The 22,716-nt window shown below is 37.6% G+C and overlaps 1 protein-coding gene and 1 long non-coding RNA gene across 2 annotated transcripts; one reads left to right on the forward strand and one right to left on the reverse strand.

The window, feature by feature from the left end:
• The first annotated feature begins 1,232 nt into the window (after positions 1 to 1,232).
• LOC124068378 (serine/threonine-protein kinase PAK 2-like) lies at positions 1,233 to 9,629 on the forward strand. The gene is made up of 11 exons (XM_046406593.1): positions 1,233 to 1,379; positions 1,858 to 2,001; positions 3,634 to 3,777; positions 4,674 to 4,764; positions 4,914 to 5,005; positions 5,107 to 5,190; positions 5,380 to 5,441; positions 5,545 to 5,634; positions 6,632 to 6,686; positions 7,248 to 7,436; positions 7,866 to 9,629. The coding sequence occupies exons 2-11, from the start codon at positions 1,873 to 1,875 to the stop codon at positions 8,706 to 8,708; spliced, it is 1,779 nt and encodes a 592-aa protein (XP_046262549.1). The 5' UTR covers positions 1,233 to 1,379; positions 1,858 to 1,872; the 3' UTR covers positions 8,709 to 9,629.
• Positions 9,630 to 9,720: 91 nt separating this feature from the next.
• LOC124068379 lies at positions 9,721 to 21,256 on the reverse strand. The gene is made up of 3 exons (XR_006844906.1): positions 21,082 to 21,256; positions 15,791 to 15,911; positions 9,721 to 10,198 (listed from the first exon to the last, which is right to left on the reverse strand). It is a non-coding gene; the product is annotated as an uncharacterized LOC124068379 (long non-coding RNA).
• Positions 21,257 to 22,716: the final 1,460 nt, after the last annotated feature.

The raw sequence follows: 22,716 nt of genomic DNA on the forward strand, positions 1-22,716 counted from the left end.
CAAGACTGTCTTAGGGAAGACTGCCATTTTAAGAAAAGGAGTTTTAAATGCATCATACGTGATATGCTATGAAGTCATTTGCAAAGCTTATATTCATCTTTGTAGTTTAAGATAATTTTGCACTGACATGGGGACCCTGACATACCAAGGGAAGTTTGCCAGGTCTGTTTTATCATCCTTTACCCTTCACTCTTTGGATTTTTGTTTTGCCAGCCACCTGTTAAACCTGTAACTTGTCTTTTTGCTTTCACTTTACGTTTTTCATCATGTGACCTTCCGTGCCCTTCTAGTTTCCTGTCATTTAACATGTGGATCATTTATCGTGACTTTCATTAAACTAGTGCACAAACATGCACTGCTGACACACAAATATGTCTGCAAACACACAGTGAAATCAGAAGCCTGTGTGAATCTGAGTGTGAATCCCTTTGTTTGTGGTAGAAATAATCACTTCATTTTTTTTTAAATATCTTAATATTATTTTTTCATCATCATACACACAGGCCATCATATGAATCAATCTGTTTACCAACCAACAACACACTGAAGTGCTTAACATGAAACATGACTATGAATATTTTCAGGTTAACACCTCTTGTACTTTCAGTGTTCATGCAGGCTGTGGTAAAACATTGTTATAATTATTTATATCTAGTCAACTACTTAAAGTTTCAGAGACATGCATGCTGATGTTGTTCACAGCTTTCCAAAGGAGCACAAGATATTCATTTGAATGTTGTGCTGAAGAAAATGTTGATAGCGATTTATAACTGAAAACTAAATGTAAAACAGAAATTCTGCTTTGCAGTTTCACGTTTGGTATACGAGTTTCAGGTTTCAGCGATTGCATTTCAAGTTCCAAGTTTATTCTATAAACAAAGACTGTAAGACAGGAATAATTTGGGTTCTTTTCCAAATGTCATATTAATGAAGCAAATCCTAACTGAGGTGAGACAAGTCACACACCTGCACTCTGACTGTGTAAAAATTGATAAAATACCCTCATATGGGCAGTTCATGTTTGTTATGTTGTGCTTTTATATTGAGAAGCCTAATAGTTCACATGGCTTCATTGGTATTTACATTTATGTTATGTTATAAGCATCAGAGAAACAAAAGGAAGGTTGTGTACAGGATGTGCATTCAACAGGTGGGGGTAGCAGTATTTTGTGTAAATAAATACAAAAAAAAAATACACCTGACATATCAATGCAGATACTCTATGAGCATCAGACCTCTTTGAAGGCTCTGATAGGATGAATTAAAATGAAAACATAATGTGGGTGGAAGCCTAAATATTCAGTTTCCTTTCACTTCTCAGTATAAATTCAAGCTCACATTTGTTTGAAACAGAGCCTCATCTTTGCTGTTGGGTCAGGGTATGTACACTACAAGAATGCTACACAATATGTTTTCATTTTATTATCACAATGAAATGTTTTATTTTTGCTTGCTGTTGTAATTATCAAACACAGATTAAAGCTACTCATCAGATGTAAATGTGTCAGATTGTTGCTGGAAAGCTTTTGATTTGTATTTTGAGTCACTAAATCACTAATAAGTAGTTTAAGAAGTTGATCAAAGAATCAAAGAATCAGTCCATTCATCAGTGAAGATCTAGTTTTTGTTGTTTTGTTTTTTTCTTTGCTCCTGTTTGTCTGCTGTGAGAGTAATAACCAATACAGGCTCAAGTGAAGAGGAGTGTCTGCTTGTGTTTGCAATTCAGTTTGATTTACATTTTAACATATAAAATGGGAAAATGGCATAACCATCCATGTTACTGAACAATGACAGTAACATAAATTATATAATATTGTAATGCTTTCTGTGTTGGCTTGATTATTTGTGTGTTATTAGGAAACAACAATAAAGATGACAGCAGAACAGAGTATCCTGGAAAGGAATGGCTACACACCAGATAAAAAAACAATTAAGGACAATTCTGTTGTTGCTACAAAGGGAGGTGACAAATTTCTCATAAAAAAGATCACATCACATCAGGTAAGCGATGATTTCCTGAGCTATATTATATGCATTAAAATGTTAAACATGGGTCCTAAAGCAAGCAAAGCATAGAGCAGTTCAAAATCTCATAAACAGTACATTTTCAGCTTTTTTTTTTACCAGCCTTTGTCAGTACTTGAGGTTTGAAGTGAGAAACATAAACATTTCAGCAAAATATTTTTAATCAATTTCTGCAAATTCAATCAAATAACTACAGAAGAAAGACAAAACAGAACAATACATGTTCTCATGAGGTTCCATCAAAGAGTTTTTTAATTCTCTATTATTTTTTTTTACATTCTGTGTTTCTTAAAGTGTTGGAACTTTTTGTCCATGTGCCATTGTGGTAATTGGATCCAAAAATCATCTACAAGCAACTCAATTATTTACTTATTTATTGACTGATTTAGTTATTTATTTATTTAACAGCCACTTCACTGTTTTGTGCCATCATTCTGATGTAGTCTCATCTGGTCTATGCAGACGTTGCTGCTGGACAGCACAAGTTCATTTTGTGCTTGAGAATATGAACACAAAGTCTCACACGCTGCAGTTACATTTACGAGGCTGCGGTTTCTAAACATCTTCCACACTTCAATCGCACTTTTGTCAGTCAGAAAATTTTCCTGATTGCTCTTATCGATATTCACTCTCATGGGGTTTCTTTCTATGTTCATAACCAGAATAATCGTTGTCGGGCCATTCATTCAAGTGGTGTTTGTAACAGACATCTCTTGTACTTTCAGTGTTCATGCAGGCTGTGGTAAAACATTGTTATAATTTTTTATATCTAGTCAACTACTTGAAGTTTCAGAGCAGTGCATGCTGATGTTGTTCACAGCTTTCCAAAGGAGCACAAGATTTTCATTTGAATGTTGTGCTGAAGAAAATGTTGATAGCAATTTATAACTGAAAACTAAATGTAAAGCAGAAATTCTGCTTCTAACTTTGCAGTTTCACCTTTGGTATACGGGTTTCAGGTTTCAGCGATTGCATTTCAAGTTCCAAGTTTAGTCTGTAAACAAAGACTGTAAGACAGGAATAATTCTGATCTTTTCCAAATGTCATATTAATGAAGCAAATCCTAACGGAGGTGAGACAAGTCACCCACTTGCACTCTGACTGTGTAAAATTTGACAAAATACCCTCATATGGGCAGTTCATGTTTGTTATGTTGTGCTTTTATATTGAGAAGCCTAATAGTTCACATGGCTTCATTGCTATTTACAGTTTACAAACATCTCTGTTTTCATTCCTCAATCCTATTTTAATTCCCACATCTATTTTAAACACTCCGTGTCCAATTCATGTAAATTATTAGCAACGTCATTTACACTGTTAATAATTAAATGATTAAAATCAGCGCTAACTTAGGAAGAAGCAAAAGTGAAACATGAAAACTGCGTTTACGTTATGTTATAAGCATGAGAGAAACAAAAGAAGGTTGTGTACAGGATGTGCATTTAATAGGTAGGGGTAGCAGTATTTTGTGTAAATAGGATGGGAGTTTTCCACCACTTGACATATCAATGCAGTTACTGTACGAGCATCAGACCTCAATGACAGTAACATAAATTATATAATATTGTAATGCTTTCTGTGTTGGCTTGATTATTTGTGTGTCATTAGGAAACAACAATAAAGATGAGAGCAGAACAGAGTATCCTGGAAAGGAATGGCTACACACCAGATAAAAAAACAATTAAGGACAATTCTGTTGTTGCTACAAAGGGAGGTGACAAATTTCTCATAAAAAAGATCACATCACATCAGGTAAGTGATGACTTCCTGAGCTATATTATATGCATTAAAATGTTAAACGTGGCTCCTTAAGCAAGCAAAGCATAGAGCAGTTCAAAATCTCGTAAACAGTACATTTTCAGCTTTTTTTTTTTACCAGCCTTTGTCAGCACTTGAGGTTTGAAGTGAGAAACATAAAAATTTTAAACCAAACCATAGAAGATCATCGGCAAAATATTTTTAATCAATTTCTGTAAACTCAATCAAATAAGTACAGAAGAAAGACAAAACAGAACAATACATGTCCTCATGAGGTTCCATCAAAGAGTTTTTTAATTCTCTATTGTTTTTCTTTACATTCTGTGTTTCTTAAAGTGTTGGAACTTTTTGTCCATGTGCCATTGTGGTAATTGGATCCCAAAATCATCATTATTTACTTATTTATTGATTGATTGATTGATTGATTTATGGATTTATTTAACAGCCACGTCACTGTTTTGTGCCATCATTCTGATGTAGTCTCATCTGGTCTATGCAGACGTTGCTGCTGGACAACACAAGTTAATTTTGTGCTTGAGAATATGAACACAAGGTCTCACACGCTGCAGTTACATTTACGAGGCTGCGGTTTCCTCCAACATCCTCCACACTTCAATCGCGCTTTTGTCAGTCACAAAGTTTACCTGATTGTTCTTATCGATATTCACTCTCATGGGGTTTCTTTCTATGTTCATAACCAGAATAATAGTTCCCACTTCATCCTCTCATCAGAAGTTTTAAACATTGATTGCTGATTAAAGCAGCACTCCTTCAACTTCCCTTCAACTAACTGGTTTGCTAAGTACAAACTCAGACGTTCAACCTGCTCTGCCCACTTTAACTGTCCGATACCTCTGCCAGGCCATTCATTCAAGTGGTGTTTTTAACAGACATCTGGAAGTGCAGACCTCGACTCAGAGATAGAAATCCTCAGCACAATAAGCCATCCTCATATTGTGAGCTGCAAGAACTCTTTTAAAGGTAAGATTTGACAAATTTGTGACTTGCTGTTAACACAGTCAGATCTGAACCTGCAACTTGCTGCCGATTGACTCAAAACATCTCTGCCCTGACACGTCTCTCCTGTGGAGCTGTCGATGTTACTATGAAATATGCTTTTTGTTTTAAAGGTAACAACACTCACTATGTGGTGATGAACTATTGTGAGGGAGGAAGTCTTGCTGCAAAGATCAGAGAGGGTCAGCCCAACCATGAGTCTCAGGTACAGTCATCTTCTGCAGTGCAGTCCAGTCCATTAGCGTGCATGTTTTGCAAATAAATGACATTCTTGCTATTCTAAAAGTGACATATTCTGAGTTCCAGGTACTGAGCTGGATTGTTGAGATCTGTGTAGCCTTGAAAACCATTCATGAAAAAGGGTTGATTCACAAAAATCTGACACCAGAGGTACTACACATATTACATGAACAGTGATCAATGATCAAGGATTGAAATTTGTGGACGTATGCCTTGTATATATATATATATACATATATATGCTTTTAATTTTAAATAAAATGAATAGGCTTTTGGCTGCTGAATAAACATTGAAATTTGGCTTTTTAAAGTTACAATAATACATTTATCTTTTTATAGAATGTATTTCTCACTGAATTTGGAACCGTGTGCTTGGGAGATCTTGGAAAAATCAACAAAAAGTACTGTACCCTGTCATATCTATCTATCTATCTATCTATCTATCTATCTATCTATCTATTCTTTTCTTTGTTTTTACACATTTATTTATTTATTTCCCCACAGTTGTTCAACGAGCACACAATCGACCACAAACCAAACAATAAATTATCTGGCACCAGAAGTCTTCCCAAAGGGGACCTATGATGCCAAAAGGTAATAAGGTTTTTAACAAAATGAGAAATTTACTTAACAATGACTCTGAAGCCCTCAACAACAATAACTCCACTTTGTTCATGGCTGAGGACATGCACAGCCATACAATGAAGGTTTGAGCCAGGTGACTTCCGCTCAGAAAGAAAACAAAAATAAAGTGTGTTTGCTCTTAACATGGAGGCAACACAAAATCGATCCATTTTATTTTTATTTTTTATTTTTATTTATTTTTTATTTATTAGTTTCATTTGATTTTATTAGGACAAACCTCATTATATACAAGTACATCTCAAAAAATTAGACTATCATGAAAAGTTCAATATTTTTGTCACTCTTTCAGTGTCACTCATTTAAATTCATTCGTGTTCATTACCCATAGAGTGAAATATTTCAAGCCTTTATTTCTTGAAATTTTGATGATTATAGCTTCAAGACAGCAAAAACCCAAAATTCAGTGTCTCAGAAAATTAGAATATTGTGAAAAAGTTCAATATTACAAAGTCACGGTGTCACACCCTAATCAGCTAATTCACTCAAAACGGCAGCAAAGGTTTCCTGAGCCTTTAAATGGTCTCTCAGTCTGGGTCAGTCGGCTACACAATCATGGGTAAGACTATACTGACTTGACAGATGTCCAGAAGGCAGTCATTCACATCCTCCACAAGGAGGGTAAGCCACAAAAGGCCATTGTTTAAGAAGCTGGCTTAAGCAATGACCTGACAGAAGTGAAAAAATTTTGCATTTTTTCATGATATTCTATTTTTTTTTTAATGTACTTGTATGTAATAACCTGCACTGATTAAAATAGCAGGAGCATATCTCTCTGTCAGATATGCTATTCAGTACTTTCTTGTTCACCCATCCAGTTTTGCTTGTATCCTGGCTGTCCTGAATCCAGTGAAATGAATAAGCTGCTGCAGTAATAGTTGCACTTTTCAACAAAACTAAGAGGCTGCCTTGTCTCAACACTAACAAACTTTGATTTGCCTTATTTTAGTGACATTTGGTCACTGGGATGCCTACTCTATGAGCTCTGTACTCTGAAACCAGCGGTAAGTGACCCAAACGTTTCCATGTCCTCAAAAATTTAACATAATAGAGAATAAAGACAAACACAACAAATGAGCTTTAAATGAAGAATTTAATTAAAGAATGTTCCATACAAAAAAAAACATACAAACATCCTGCAATGTTTTCTCAGAGAGCAAAATGACAATTACAATTTGTTAAGAAAAAACAAATTAAAATATTAAAGACAATGAAATGGGATGCAGCGAATGAGAGCAGATAAAAAGATGGATAATTAACTGCAGTCACTGTACATTTACTGCCTGCCCCCCTCCTGTGAGAAAATGTGGGGATTTAACCAAACTTATACCAAAACCATCCAACATATCAACTCCAAACTTGCAGTCCATGTCTGCTGTATTTTTTTCTACCTGTCTTTCAGATAAATTGTGAGCAAGATGCTAATCTTACTCAGATGACGCTAATCTCAGGCATAGAATAACATGAGAGTAATGTAGAAATGCAGTAATTGGTGATTACATTCCTCACTAAGCAAAGTAGCCTTTTTATATTCACAGTCTTTCCTAACAACAATTATCCTTCAGTTCTCAGCAGGGGCTGCAACCAAGCTCATGCCCACGATAACTGGTGGTCATCTCCCATCTCTCACAGAGCCATTCTCACCAGAACTTCGTGAACTTTTGAACGATATGTTAAGTAGAAACCCTCAATCAAGACCAACAGCCAGTGAGATCCTGCAGTGTCCTATTATGATAAACTGTCTTTCAGAAAAGGTACGAATATTTCTGTCAAACAAAGGCAGAGTTGTTAAAAGTGCCAAAGTCGTACCTGAAGTCAAGATATTATGCTAATATACTTTGGTAGATAGTATAATAGTACTTAAGTTAAAGTCTTAAAGTAAGTACTAAGTATCAAAATGAGAAGTAAAATTAAGGTATACATATATTCACGTGTGTCAAATCTGATCCTATAATCAGACATGATATTCATCATTTTTCAGATTATCAGAATATTTTCTCTTTAAACCTGATTAATCTGAAACTGTGGTGGAGTGAAAGTGAAGTGTTTCAGAGACTTTGTTTCCTGCATTCATGGTGACTCTTAAAAGAATGAGTACAATGCAGCATTTTATGTGCTTTTAATTGAATAACTGCCTAAAGGTACTTAGTTCTCCAATGACAATATTTGTGCTTTTTTGATAGTGTAAATCAACTGTGGAGACACTCCAGAAAAAGCTGGGAGACCTCAGGGGTCTGGCTGATGGTTTGGAGCGTGTGCATCAAGGCACCACCTTTGGCAGCTTGGCAGGAGGAGTGATTGGGGCGGCAGGAGGGATAACATCCATAGTGGGCCTGGTACTGGCCCCCTTCACTTTGGGAACCTCTCTTATTGTCACTGGAGTTGGAGTAGGGGTGGGAGTACTTGGTGGGGTCACAGCTGGTGTCTCGAATATCACAAAGATGGCCAACCAGTCTGCTGATCGCAAGGCTGTTCGACGCATCATTAAAGAGTTCGAGGAGAAAATTAATGCAGTTGTCATTTGGCTCCAGGAGCTTATGGGCATTTTACATACAATCAATAGCAGATTTGCCACTGAGCAACGCCAGTTCAATAAAGACAACTTGCTCAGGCTTAATGCTGGCATCAGGGCAGGTAGGGGTTTAGTTGGCATTGCTGAACTGGCCCGACTTGCTCAAGTGATAAACATTGGCAAGATTGCTGCACAAGCATCCAGAGCAGTACGTGTGGCACAGACATTAACGGGTGTGTTTTCTGCTTTATTTGTGGCAGTGGATATATTTTTCATCACCATGGATGCAAAGGAAATACACCACATTAGACAGGCACAAGCAGCAGAGGACACAGGTACAAGTAGCTCTGAGTCAGAGTCTTCTCAAAATAAAACTCCAGTCAGATCTGAGGTCATGAAATTTGTCCGATCAATCAGGCAGGCAGCAGATAACTTGCAGAAAGTCTTGGATGAGCTGAAAGGCATCATCTCATCTCTCCCTTCAGTCCAGGATAAGGGAGCGTCATGGAGTTGATGTAACCCAAAGATCTCATCGAAGAAGCACATGAAATGACACATTTCAGTCTCGGTCCAGTTGTAACTTCAGTGCTGCCACCTAGTGTCTGCTCCATGCTGTGTCCCCACCTGATTCAATAAATCAGCTCACAGAGGGGATCTCTGATGCTAACATTTGGGTCTCAAAAGTACAACAAAGCACACCTGACCACCCGATGTCAGAAGTGCGACAACACAATTAATTTGAAAATGTTCATTTAAGTTTGTCAAGTTAGATTCATGGTCTTCATTGCAAATAATAATAAATCAAGATGGGAACTTTTGGTTTTAAATGGAATTCTTCTTAATTAAATCAATCAAAAACTGATTTGATCGCCTTTAAATTATCAGAACTAATTCTTGAGACAAGAATTGGTCAAATTAGTCACGTTATTCTGATGCTGTGTAATAATATAGATATATATATAATATGAACATATATTTACTTTTCTGCTTAGTTCTCAATCAGTTAACAGTTTCACATTTGTGTCTCTTTATGATTACAGTCAAAGCCCCCTGTGTGTAGGATTTGAAGAAGTTTTAATTTGATGATACTTTGGCACATTACCTACACATGGCTCCATCCACAGATCTGAATTGGGGAATCCTGCAATGAAAAGGCTCAAATCCATCCTTCCCCAGGACTGTCTCATCTTTCCACAAACAATAATGTGTGCCACTGCAATAATCAGAAAGACGATAGTAACACACTGACACCCTACTAAAAGGAACTTTAACTGTATTCATACACACTATGATTTTAAGTCATTTGTCAACTTCTTTATCTGAATGGGGACTCTGACCCTGACTGTCTCCAAACTGCAATCTTGCAATTACCATATGAATGTATTTGTAATACTTGAATGTATACATCTGAAAAATAAATACAAGTTGTAACAAGGATGCTTTCTCCAGAGATTATCTCTCATGATTAACACTCACACAAAGCTATCAGTATTATTAAAATGCCTTTAACTTTTAATAATAGTTTATCTCTTTAGTCATTGGTTGGCTGTGTCTACCTCTCACGTAGCTATAAAACATTCATTGAGAGCTTGGTGCCCAGACTCCACACTGACTCATTGCTGAGTACTGTCTCCTCACAGCAGAAAGGTCTTGGGTTTGTCAGCTTTCGGTTTTATCACATCAGACATGCAGGTTGGGTGAAATAGAAACTTTGTTGTCCTTAGCTGTCAGTGTGTCATTTTGTGTCAGTGTGTGTTAATCATGTGACAATACCACATTGAGGTTTTTTTTTTTCATCTATGTCTGCCATAATATGGTGCTGCTTTTGATTGTAAAGCGTGCGTTAACTTCATTAATTTGTTAATGATGAGTCTTTCTGCAAATTTGAAAGTGCAGAAGTAGCAAACATGCTTTACTTGCCATAAAGCCTTGACTTTACAGATCAGATAACTCACAGCCATCTGTGCCCATTCACTGTGCCGACACCCTGGAGTTGCCAGTCACCTAATTAACACAGTAAAGGACAGTGGTCAGACATATCATTGGTGTGTGTGCACAGACACACATTATGTGTCAATACTTATGTCCCTCTACAGCTGCCATGATTAGACACACACACACACACACATAGTTCCAATGTACATGATTGACTTTTTCCACTCCACTCCTCTCTTATGAGCTAAGCCGCCCTCAACACGGTCTTTTTCACAGCCGGTAATGAAGAACCATCACATTCATTACACACAGACACAGGCAACGCTCACACACAAACAAACACACAGACACACACGCGCACGCTCCAACAATGTAATGATAATTTGCTTTGTCATTTTAGCTGAATAACTGAAATGGCAAATTATGTGATTCGTACAGATCACATGCACCCTCAGATGAGTTTAGAGTGGACAAAAGTGAGATTATGTTTGACTGGAGGCATTTGTCTGGATGAACTATAATTTGTGCTAGTCTCAAGGACTATTTCTGAAGCTTTTGGAGAGTTTTGACATGGTGTTATTGATCTGTGTCTAAAACAGACACGGTCAAAGGTGCAGCAGTGGTTTGCACTTAATGAAGGCTAAATTTCTGTTTATCACAGAAAATATTAAGGACAAGAATGTCTCCATAGGATGATGTGTGGTGGATTTTCACCACAGTCAGGGCATTGTAACTATGAGAGGTATTTACAAAACTTACTCTATTGCTGTCTAATCTCAGTGTGTGGCTGTCCAATCATTTTTAGCCAGTTTTTTGCCAGTTCAGAAAAAGAGTGACTTTCTGTCTGCATACATGTGAAGAGGGAGGTGGTTACCATTCTGGAGCACCTCATGTTCTCACATAGAAACATTAAATAAAAGCACATTTTATTTACCGTCTGACACTCAAAATCAGTAAGAGTTTACGGTCAAGCTGAGCTGCACAAAAAAACACTATGATACTGAAATTTTGGCTTGATTCTTTCTGGAGTCCAGAACAGTGTGTTAAAATCATGGCATCTTCAGCTTATCTTATCTTTATGGGTGCCTGACTTTAAAGATGCCTATGATCAAGGTCTTTGCTTATAAAACCGCATAACCTTGTGCCAAAAGAGACGTCAGCATTGACAGCAGCTGCATTACATACTGCCCCCAGTAAGATACACTGAGCAGTCATCTTTCACCCGGTGCTTGTTCAGCCAGTATACTCAGTAATACTGTCATTCTGGCAGAGGCTGCTTGAAACAGCCAATGCTAACCCTGTTGTGTGCAATAACTCCCCAGCACACACATATGTAAGGTAAGCAAACTTATTTTAACCCAAAATCACGTTCCTTTTTTTCCTCAAACTAAATCTATCCAAGTGGTTTCTATGTCCAAACTTAACCAAATTGCAACCACAGGTCACATGACTAAGATAACAAAGGTCAAATGATGATAACTTTCCTGAACATCTAATACTCATGAAATGTGGACAGGATTGAATGACATACGAAAAGCTTAAAATGTGTGACATGACACATGAAATACCCCAAACAGTGACATGCTATGTACCATCCCATGAGATCACGTTGTCGTCGACTAAAAATATTAAAATATCTTATCATTTCAGCAGGGCAGATTTTTGAGATTCACGCCTCAAAAATGAACACTTTTAAATTATTTCAGTCTGTACAAATGTACAGTAAAGAGAAGGTTTTTCTGTTTCTTTCATGTTATCATCTTTAACTTTGTGTAGCTCTCTTTCTCTTTCTTTCGCTGACATCAACAACGCAGTCTGCGAGATCAACAAAGAGCACAGATCAAGAGCCCACATGCCTGATGTCTACTCGACTGGTCTGCTTTCCTTTCCTGCCATTCCCTCTCTTTCTTCCTCCAAACTTGTTTCACCCCTTCACCTAAATCATTTGTATATCAGTTTGTTCTTTCAGTCTTGCGTGAAATGGCACAACACTCAGATTCAATGAGCTGCTTTTAACTCTGTCAGCTTGGATGCCTGCCTCCGGTGCCACAGAAACAATAGTCCTAATTAAGTTGCTCAAGCTTAAATAAAACTGTCATGTCTTTTGTTAGTCCTCTTTTGATCCTCACCCCATTTTCCTGATTTTCTGATATTCATATTCCAGTTCTGTTCATTGTGTCTGATAGACAGAAGAACTGAAAAACAATTGGCTTGATCTAAAAATGGAAACAAGTTTCATGTTTGCTTGTGTATGAGTGTGGACAGTCCTCTTCCTGCAGTCCATCATTTCACTAGTTTAGTAGAGGAGATACATGGGGTTGAAACCCTTGCATGAATGTACATAAACTAATGGTCAAAATGATGACTGAGTGAGGGGAAAAGGGAGTAGATGAACTGACTGATTTTTGTTTTCTTTTGAAGTTTATTTAAAGTTTTCAGCAATGGTTATGTCATTAGCTGGGTGTTATATATGATGTTCATCTAAATACAATAAAAATTTGACTTGAAGGTAAGTATTATGATGTAAATTGTGGTAGTATTTTCTTATTTTTAATATTTTATTATGGGCTTTGCTTGTAATCTCATTCAGCAAATTCAGGTTCAAGTTCCTTTGCAAAATAAGGTTGGTGTTCAAAAGTTTTCCAGCTGCAAGAGTTGCTAGAGCTTATTTTTTCTTTTTTTGATTTAGCCTTGTGTGATTACTTAATATCTTGTAAAAGCAGAACAGTGGTCCTTCTGATTATTACGCTTAATGACTTCTTGTTGGTTTTAATTGGAATTTAAATGTACTTCTCTTTGCTTGTCTATCAAACTAATTATTTAGTTGAAAACATACTTTTCCACCACTCAGGAAGGCTTTAGAAGTGAGGACTTACAATAATTCAGAAATTATTTAAACTAATTAAATCCACAAACATTCTTCACAGATCTGTGAAATGTGTGAGACTGTATCAAATCATCATATTTTTCACAGTTTTCTTAGCAAAGTGCTCTGTAAACATGTAAACATCTTTATAAAATGCATATTTGTAAGACAGAAATATACACAAAAAGATTTTTATCAAATTTCTTAATGTTTTTTTGTCACCTGCGTTTCTGTTCCAGAGGCTGAAATACGCCTTCAGCGCCACTTTGCTTCTTCCTAATGAACGTGGAAATGCCAGGGCCACATTATTTAAATTATCTGGCTTTTATGAAACAAACAGGTCAGATAATTATTTTTGATCTGCATCATTATGTCAAGCTGTTGCGTTTACAAACTAACCGAAGAATTTGAAGCTGGTTGTCAGCCAGTTACAGTTTATTATTTGTTAAATGGTCTGTTCATCTTCAACCTGTTGAGAATTCTTACACAGAACATGTAATCCAATGTACTCAGAATGAATCGCGTGATATTTTTCTCTGTAATACTGAGAGGTAAAGTGGCGCATTAAATCAGCGTTCTTTTTAAATTAAATCTGGTGTCTTGTACAAAATTTAATTTAGTAAATAAATAGTTCAGGATGTCCTGAAACATAAAACAACATCCGCTTTATAGTACCAGATAATCATAGTGTCCAACAAAGATATAATAAAACTATCAGCTATACAAGTAACATTGTTTTTGCTTGCAAATCAATTTCCCAATCATTTTTACATAAACATTTTCAGTTTGATCTTATATGTTTCTGTTTCAGCATCAAAGGTGTGCCGACAGACAGCTCACATAAAAACATTTCAGCACTGTTCAGCATTTTATGAAAAATGTCATCACAAAGTTAGAAATTTGGCTGGCTGAAGCTTTGAAATTGAAGCTTGGTTCATTTGTGGATTCTGGTGAATGAATGAATGAATTCAGGGAACAATGACGCACGCAGCATTCGGTCTCTGATTGCAAAGATGAAACAGTGTGCTCAGACTTGTGTTTTCCATGGCGAAGGACACTAAGGCTCGCCAGTGCTGTAATATTCAGAGTCATTTGCTAAACTTTGAGAAACACAACCTTATAGTATTTTTTTAATTACGGTACCCACAAGACCACTGGGAAGCTATGTGGAGAAACAATGATGGTGTTAAAAGAGTAACACAAATAAATCCTTCAGATGAGAATTAGCAGTGGGTGATAAAAGACCCACTTTCCTTTTTTCTTATGCAGTTATTGTCTTTCACTTTATCTTCTACTCTGAGGCAGGTCTTGCCAGATGTTTCTGAGTTATTCAGAATTATGTTTGACAGTGAGGGGTGTGCGGGCTGCCTGGAGAAAGTGGCAGCTGGTTTTGACAGCCTCACAGCAGAATGTCATTTAACACATTACTAAAAAGGCAGTGCATATGCACACTGCAAATGCTAAATCCATCAATCCATTCAGCAGGGCACAATAAGCGTATTATTAAGACAGCAAAGGTCTGATACTAATCCACTTTGCAAGTCTTTATTGCACTCTGTATGTGTGTGTGTGTGTGTATGAACACAGACAATCCACACATTAATAGCGTCTTATGGTCAAACAAAACCACAGTACACACATGTGTTGAATATCCTTCAGCTGCACTGGATAAAAACCAAAGGAGACCATCAAGAAAGCAGAAAGGAGGATTTGATAATACGAGAAGGAAAGGAGTAAGAGTGGGCACAATGACGGAGGAGGAGGGAAAGTGCCAGTCATTTCTTATAGAACTCTAAATATGCAACCGTCTTATTTACTCATCTTTGAATGTCTAATCTGCAATCACAGTGAATGTGTCTTGAGATTGATAATTATAACCGAGGAGGGAGTTGGCCTTTGTACAGTTTCTCTGTTATCATACTTTGATATATTAATAATATACTATACAAATGATATGCGACAAAGCAATAAAATGAATCTTTTTATTCATTAGGCACACACAAGGATGCCACTTGCTTCGTGTAAATACTGTTGCCGACCACACTTGCCTCAAATTCTTTTCATATATAATAAAATTTGTTTTTAAAGTTATGCAGCAACCATCAGCACATCCTGGTGCTCACGTGATAATATAAGCTGCTTTACCCTCACTTTCTGTCATTTATTTCTAACCAGTGTGTCTGCTCTCCTTTTTTTTTTTTGTAAGAAAAGAAGGATTTTCAACATGTTGTAAATACAATATTTTATCCATACATTTTCAGTGTGACTGTTTTGGATGTCATGTTGTGCAGCTGTCGTGCCTGATACAACAGATCATATTTTCCTATCATATTGTGTGTTGTTTATTTTGTAGACTTACTTTTGCCTCCCAAAATCTTAGCCTCTCTTTACCTTATCTTACCTCTCGTACTCCTATCCACCACACCCCTTATTTTATCTTAGCCGTTTTACCCTTCCTATCTCCTGTTGTCATTCCCTTGCCGCTGGCCTCTTTCATTCCCCTTCTGTCATTTTTATTATGATGAAATGACGAAGGAATCTCAGCCTCAACAGTAAAAGTGCCTCCAACAGAGTGCCTCCTTTACCAACAGACCAGCTCACATATATCTTAACGTGACCTCATCCATTCTGAGGACAGAAAGGAATGGCATACTGGAGTGTCAAGGACCCCGCTGATTTAAAAGGAGGAGAAGAGGATCGCTTTGATCCTACGGTATTCTCAGAATACTGTACAGGATCACAAAGGAGGAAGAAACAGAATGAACAGAAGCAGTAAAGACTTGGATTTCACTCACAGTGGTGTGAGTGATAACCAGCGATGTCAGTCCTTCCAGTGGAAGCGTTCAGCTTACTGGTGCACTAACGAGTCCCTCTGGCCCGGTCTAAAATCACAAGTGGGCTCACTACGATGCTCATCTGTATGAGAAAGGCAAAGACAGATCTCGATTTATTTTATCATCTTTGATATACAATTTCTCTTGGTCTCGTGATAGTTCACAGACCAAATCCAATGCCTTCCCCCTCAGTTTTAACCATCATTCTTCCCGTCTCCACTCTTCCTGCCTTTTTCCTGAACAGTTCTTTTTTTTTATTTTATGTCATGGCTGCTTTTCCAAACCATTTCCCCCATTCTTGCCATCTCTCACACTGTGCCCTCATATTTCATCCTGACACTCTTTCTCATTAGGCCCTCTATCTCTCTTGTCCACTCGACTCTCTTGTCTATATACCACCTGACTCCCTCTGCTCTGTTTTACTGTTTACCTACCGCCTTCTCTCGCTCTCATTCTCTTCCTCTCCTTTTTCACTGTTCTATTTTCATGCCGCATTAGGTTAGTGAGCAGTGTATAGAAACCATATTAACCCAGAGCTTGAGGGAGAGATGAGTAGAGGGAGAGACTGAGCAAGCGACCTAAAGAGACGCTCTGAAGTTCTCAGTGTGCTGACAGGGAAAGGGGGAGGTCATCTATCTTCCGGGTTTTCTCTCTCATCTCCTCCCTCCCCAGACAGCTAATTCAATATGTTGAGACCAGGACAGAGCTCCGTTCCTTTGTCAACAAATTTCATTAAGCAACATTAGTAGTGCTATCAGAGGTGACAGGGAGGAAATGATGGATTCAGATTAGAATATTGAAAATGAAAGTGTTGGAAAAGCAAAATGGCTAATATGTGTGTGTGCATACATTTGTGCACGGTCTCATACTTGCCACACTTCTCCCCAGCCACTTAACAGGCAGAATTTACATAACCCATTTGAATTTTCATTATTTCTCTTGGAAAGATTTTGTAATTGGATTTTTTTTTTTTTTTTTTTTTTCCCACAGAATTTCTGAGCCCACTCTCACTCAAGAGGAGACGAATACTGTTAAATTACTGTACCTTTTGAAGTAGTTAAAGCTGGGTGTGTTTCAAAAAGTTTCGGTCCTGGTAATGTTATTCACATTTTGCGTAAAAACAAAGCATTTTAGCCATACTTTACTTACATTCACATTCAGGCTTTTGTAAATGAATCCATCTAAAAATGGCAAGAAACAGAAGTAATTTGCAATCATATTTGCCAAATTGTCACATCTTAAAATTATATAGTGCCAAAATGTAAATGTAGTGTTCATTGATCAAACTGTTGCTTAAATGGTTCTCCGAAGTAGAGAAAACGCTGTGACAGAAATGCACAATTTGACTGGCCTGACTGCCAGTTTGACACATCTTAGTCATTTCTATATTTAGCTTACAAAACAGTGAATCTAATAATTCTCATCTGGATTCCTCGACATTTGATCTGATAGAAAAGTTTTTACCTTTCTATCAGATCATCACCCCATTTATTTGAGATAAAATGTTTTTACCTCAGATAACACACTTTTGCTGATAATTTTTCAGTTTCAAATGTAGCTCCTTTATTTAAACCAGAGGGGATTCTAACTGGGTATGTGCGGAGTGAGTGTGACCACACAATGTTTGTTTCTGATTGGTTAAATTAATTAAATTGATTAAAGGTGTTACAATCATCCCATTCTACAACTGTCATTAGTCTCAAGAGATACACCACTCTACCACTTGTTTTATGACCAAGTACAAGTATTTACATGTGCGTACTTGCCAAAGTTGTTTTTGTCGAATCTCAGTGTCAAATGGGTGAGCTTGTTTTTGAATTTGTTCACGGAGAAGTATTTTAGAAATTTTCAGACAACGAAACAATCTGACTAGATGAATCTGTCCTGGAGCTAACTGTTATTAAATGTGACAGACTAATTCGGTTGGCTTTATTATCAGGGCAAAACAAAACAAGACTGTTTAACACTGATTCTGTTTTGTGTCAAAATAATATTGTCAGTGGCAGACTGCTGAAAAATAAAACCTAGGGAGAGGAATTCACACTATTTTTTTTGATGAAGAACTATCGTCCCACAAAATATCAAAAAAAAAAAAAAAAAAAAAAATGTTTTTACAAATGTTAATACAGGTATAATTTGGGCAACACAGGCTATCCATTTGAGTCCAAATGTGATCGGATTTTGGGGGTGTGTTTCTGCTGGGAATTTGTACAGTGCATTTCATTCATGAAATAGACCTCACCTTTAAAAGAGAGGAGTAATAACAGGATATGCAACACTCAATCTGACATTTTGAGTTCAACAAGGCTCAGATGTAAACATGACCTTTAAGGAATTAATTGCTGGTGGCCTGCACCACAGGAGACCTAAACGTAGCCACACCTCTGTTTTCCCTTTTCCTAACTAAAAGAGCAACAGAAAGAACAGCAAAGAAATGTCTTGACTTCACAGCCTGACACACTTTAAATACAAAATACAAATTTTCTGAAGTAACATCTGGTACATCTGTGTCGACAGCAACACACTGCAGAAGCGATGAAGGTTTGAACTCACAAGCTGTTTTTAACGTTTGGCCATCTTTCCAGTTTTAGTACAATGTGTCGTAGACAGGCTTGCGCACACACACCAAAAGAGACACGATTCTCACTGAGGATTTCTCAGAAACATGCTTGCATCAATAGCACATGATTACTGAATTAACCAAAACCATTTGATTACAGGCAGCAAAAGACAACATCACTGCTGAGCAAACCTAATTTCGTCGAACCACAGGTGCAGCCTGTCGGTAAGGATACACTGACCGACTGCAACAAGTAATCCGTGAAATTTTCACACACGCAGATATTCTTGTTTTATTCTGGCCATGATGCAGTCAAGTGAACTGACTGGTGTCTCAAGTGGGTGAAGCTCTCATCTGTCTGAAAAGCAGAGATCTCACTAGACTCATTTGTTGAAATAAAGTGACTGCTGAAGAGGCTTTGTACAGTAGGTCAAGATATTTTTCACCGCACATCAACATCACACTTCCTGCACTGGCAATAAATGTTGCAGCGTGGTTGCATAAGAACATCCAACATTGAAAATCCATATTGTCTTGTGAGTGAATTGGTTTCCCTCTCTTTTGACACCTCCTCTTCGCTGTGTTTTTGTTTTGTTTTTTTCTTCCCTCCCTCCCTCCCGCCCTGTCCCCCTTCGACTGGCTCTTTGGCAGCTACAGGGAGCAGTGATGGAGTGAGTGTGTGTCTTAGTGCTTGTCATGAAAATAGGATTTCAGCAGATGGATGGAAAGATTGTGGAGGAGAAATATAATCTAATAGAAGTACACACAGAAAGAACGGATTGTGATGGTTACTGGTTTCCTCTCACCCACATGGGGGAGTAACAGATACGCCTGCTCTTTTTTGTCTGTGTGTGCGCGTGTACAGCCACACATCTCTGTGCTATCTGTGATATGTGCTAGCAGGTGTCCTAATATAATTCAAATTTGTGAGTGTGCATGACATCTGACTTGTGTGGGAGGTGAAATGGGGAGAGAACAGAAATTCATTCCTATTGTCTACAAAAGAAAAGAAAAATCTGTGCACTGAGATGCCAAAGCAATGAACCTTAATCTGATATTTGCAACCAAAAGCACACATAGCTACCAACGCACCAACATGGAGGGATTATCTTGTTTAGCAGATGCATAGCTGATTGATTGTATACCACCCTCTGCATGTAAGATATTTAAACAGATCCTGTGTGTCTGTTTTTGAAAGCGTGACAGGAGAATAAAAGAGAGAGGACATTTCCCATATTAATACTGATCTCCTCCGCCTCCCTCTGAGATGCTGAGTGATGCAGAAGCGAGGAGCCAAATGTTCCCATGGGGATTATGAACAATTCATGTTATTTAATCTTTATTCTTATTATTTCAGCTCTTCTTTTTTAATCTTACAAGTTCATGAATACATATGACAAAAGTGCCACTATCTCTCCATCTATAGAAATATTTAAATGATAACACAAAACAATAACATTTTGAATAAAAGTACATTTGTATCAATATGATTCACTGCCCGTTGTTAGTTGTTTTGCTTTTAAATGGTAACAAAACCACTAGAATTTATTCCTTTTATTTTTATTTCAACTACGCAATCAGAAAAACGGTTTTGTGCAAGAAAAACTGCAGTAAATGCAGCTGTTATACTGGAAAACTTTTTGGCCAGTCCCTGGAGACAAAACATTTTTAACCCCAACTTCTCCTAGTATTATCTGTTAATGCTGCCCTTATTTGCTTCACGTTGGCTGTTTTTTAATTTTACCATCACCACACATGCCAAGTAATGCATCTCACCTTTAAGGTTGAATGATGGAGGGAACTGAGACTGATGCTGTAATCACTGAGTGTTTTACTAACTTGACTGCTACCTTATTAATTCCTCCCCGTCTTTGTTCACTGGAAACTATAATGTGCTTGGTTTGCTGAGAGTTTCACTGTGGGAGTTAAGGCAGCAGGTGAGTGAGAGGAAAAAAAAAAACATTTCCAGATTTGGACAACAGCTTTACACTGATTTCCAGAGATGGCTCTCTGCTAAACATGCAATCTCAATCTCAATCTAACTAGCTCTCTCTCTTTGATCATTATAACTTTGAATATTTTTAAAACCTCCCATTATTATTACTCTCTTGTGTAGTAAATCACACTCACACAGAGTGCAATATACTATGCATAAGGGTGCAGGATCTCTCAGGGCAAAGCTGATGCTGTCATATATCATGCAGATTTCTGCCTGTTTGTCAGTCAAACCTCCCCATCTTTTACACTCACTTCCCCTGCATGTGCTGTCAACAACATTCATATCCATCATTAACCAGTCCAGCTATGTCACGTTCTGGCTCCTCTGTCTTTCTCCTATTTTCTGTTTTCCTTGGCTTCCTTGAAGGAAGTTTTCCCAGTTTCACTCAACTACAACTACTTTAATTGCACCATACAGAACCGCATTATTATTGTGGTGGTATGGTGGAGAACTATTGCACAGTATTAATGGAAGTATTTTTCTGACATTAATACAATTTGGCAAATGTAAGAAAGATACTAAGATGGATCATTAATTTGCTGTATTCTACTGTTCACAGACTGTTATGTTAGAGTCACAAAATAGAGGAGCCAAAAGTAGACAGGACACAAAGTGTTCAAAAAGACTTACAGACTTGGCAAGAATAAACAAACTGTTTGGATTATGGAAATTTTCTTCCTGTGTGTGTCTTACCTGGAGCCTGTCTGTAGCTGAGCAGGGCTGCAGTTACCTGATCTGCAGTTATCCAACACACCTGTTCCTGATCTGGTCAATCATCTCCACGCTGATCCTGCCGTATTTAAAGACCAGTTCTGCCTCACTATCTTTGCCAGATGATCCTCTACATCCCAGCTGTATATCAGGCTCTAAACATAATTTGGAAAATTCTTGAAGTCCTCTTTGTGTATGCTAACCTTTGTCTCTTCTGTGTCCAGGTTCACTTTAGTTCACTTTAGTTTAGTGACTTCTTTGTTAATCAGCCAACTTGAGTTTGTGTATGAGTACCTTGATAAAAGTTTTTTAACTTCACACCCTGTTTCTGAGATCCTGCTTTTGGGTTCCATTCTGTGACAAGTTTAACAAAAGCTTGCTTTAAAAAGGAACAGAAGAAAGAAAACTAAAGGCAGCTGGGAATTGAGGTGGGAAAAAAACAGAGTCTGAAGTGTGCCTAACTGTCTGTAGCTGGACTTGTGTCATGTTAACTGTAAATTTTCATTGTGGATTGTGGAGGCTCACTGCACAAGGCTAATTTGTATAAAGTCACGTCTGCCCTGTCCCTCCAATTTAGATTAGAAACTACAATATAATTACAGTCTTGCTTTGGTGTTTCTTGATTCTACGCGCAGCCTTCAGAAAGTCTTCAGCACTGCAGCTTGATTGGCAGCACTGATGTGAGCATCTATGAATTTTAACATTTTTGAGCCCTCTTGTCTCACTGCCAGCTTTCAAGGTATCCCATCGTGTTTTGCGTTGCAAGTCAGTCATTTCCTATAAACAACAAATGAGTGCAAATTTCGACACCACCATTAATTGACAGGTGCAGTGTGAGGCCACAAGAAGAATATCTGCATTTCAAGAGTACATTAATGGGGCACAGCAGCTGACTCACAGCATGAACACACCACCAACATAACACGCAAATGAAACAAACTTTTATTTGACTTGCCATTTGAAGGTCTAGCTACTTCAACACTGTGTCCAAACTCAATTTTGATGGCTGAGCTGCAAGTCGTCCTTGACATGTCCTACTCCCTAGTGTTCGGATGAAAAATGTCTTTTGCATTTGTCAGAGTTTCCAGATTTCGTCGACAGGCTGTTGCTGGAAGGATAATAGTAGCTGCTAGGCACTGATAGCAGAAAACTGCATCACTGACATGATTTATAGCTAGGAATCATTATCAAAACCATACAGTTCTTCTTCCAAAATAACTTTGTTGGGTCTGAAGTACATGCTGTTAAACTTCCTTTGCGTAGTGTGTTTTGCCGCCTAGCTGGTAACATTACTATTGGAGGGTATTTTTTTCTTTCCAGAACTTTCCTTTGGCTTTTACCAGTAGCTACAGTTAGTAATAAAAAACCTTCATCAAATTTACCAAAGAAAAATGTTACAGAGTGTCCTTACATTCTGCTTGGTGCCAGTTTCATTGAAGCCTATGGGGATGCAGAGAGAAGCACACTTAAGCTAAACATGTCTAAGCTGTCTGATGAAGAAGATGAAGAAATGGTGTGATTTGATGAGGAAATGTCTCAAAAGAACACACTTCAGAGAACAGACCTGCTAACTGATTTTCCCAAATATGCACATTTATTTATTTGCTGTTGGTCAAA

Source organism: Scatophagus argus, chromosome 12 (assembly GCF_020382885.2).
Source record: "Scatophagus argus isolate fScaArg1 chromosome 12, fScaArg1.pri, whole genome shotgun sequence".
NCBI lineage: Eukaryota > Metazoa > Chordata > Actinopteri > Scatophagidae > Scatophagus > Scatophagus argus.

What these genes read in the sequence shown, in the direction of transcription:
- LOC124068378 (XM_046406593.1), top strand. Translation starts at nt 1,873, where the DNA reads ATGACAGCAGAACAGAGTATCCTGGAAAGGAATGGCTACACACCAGAT. An exon ending in AAAAGATCACATCACATCAG is followed by an intron (nt 2,002 to 3,633) that starts GTAAGCGATGAT and finishes GTGTGTCATTAG; the next exon opens with GAAACAACAATAAAGATGAG. An exon ending in CTTGGAAAAATCAACAAAAA is followed by an intron (nt 5,442 to 5,544) that starts GTACTGTACCCT and finishes ATTTCCCCACAG; the next exon opens with TTGTTCAACGAGCACACAAT.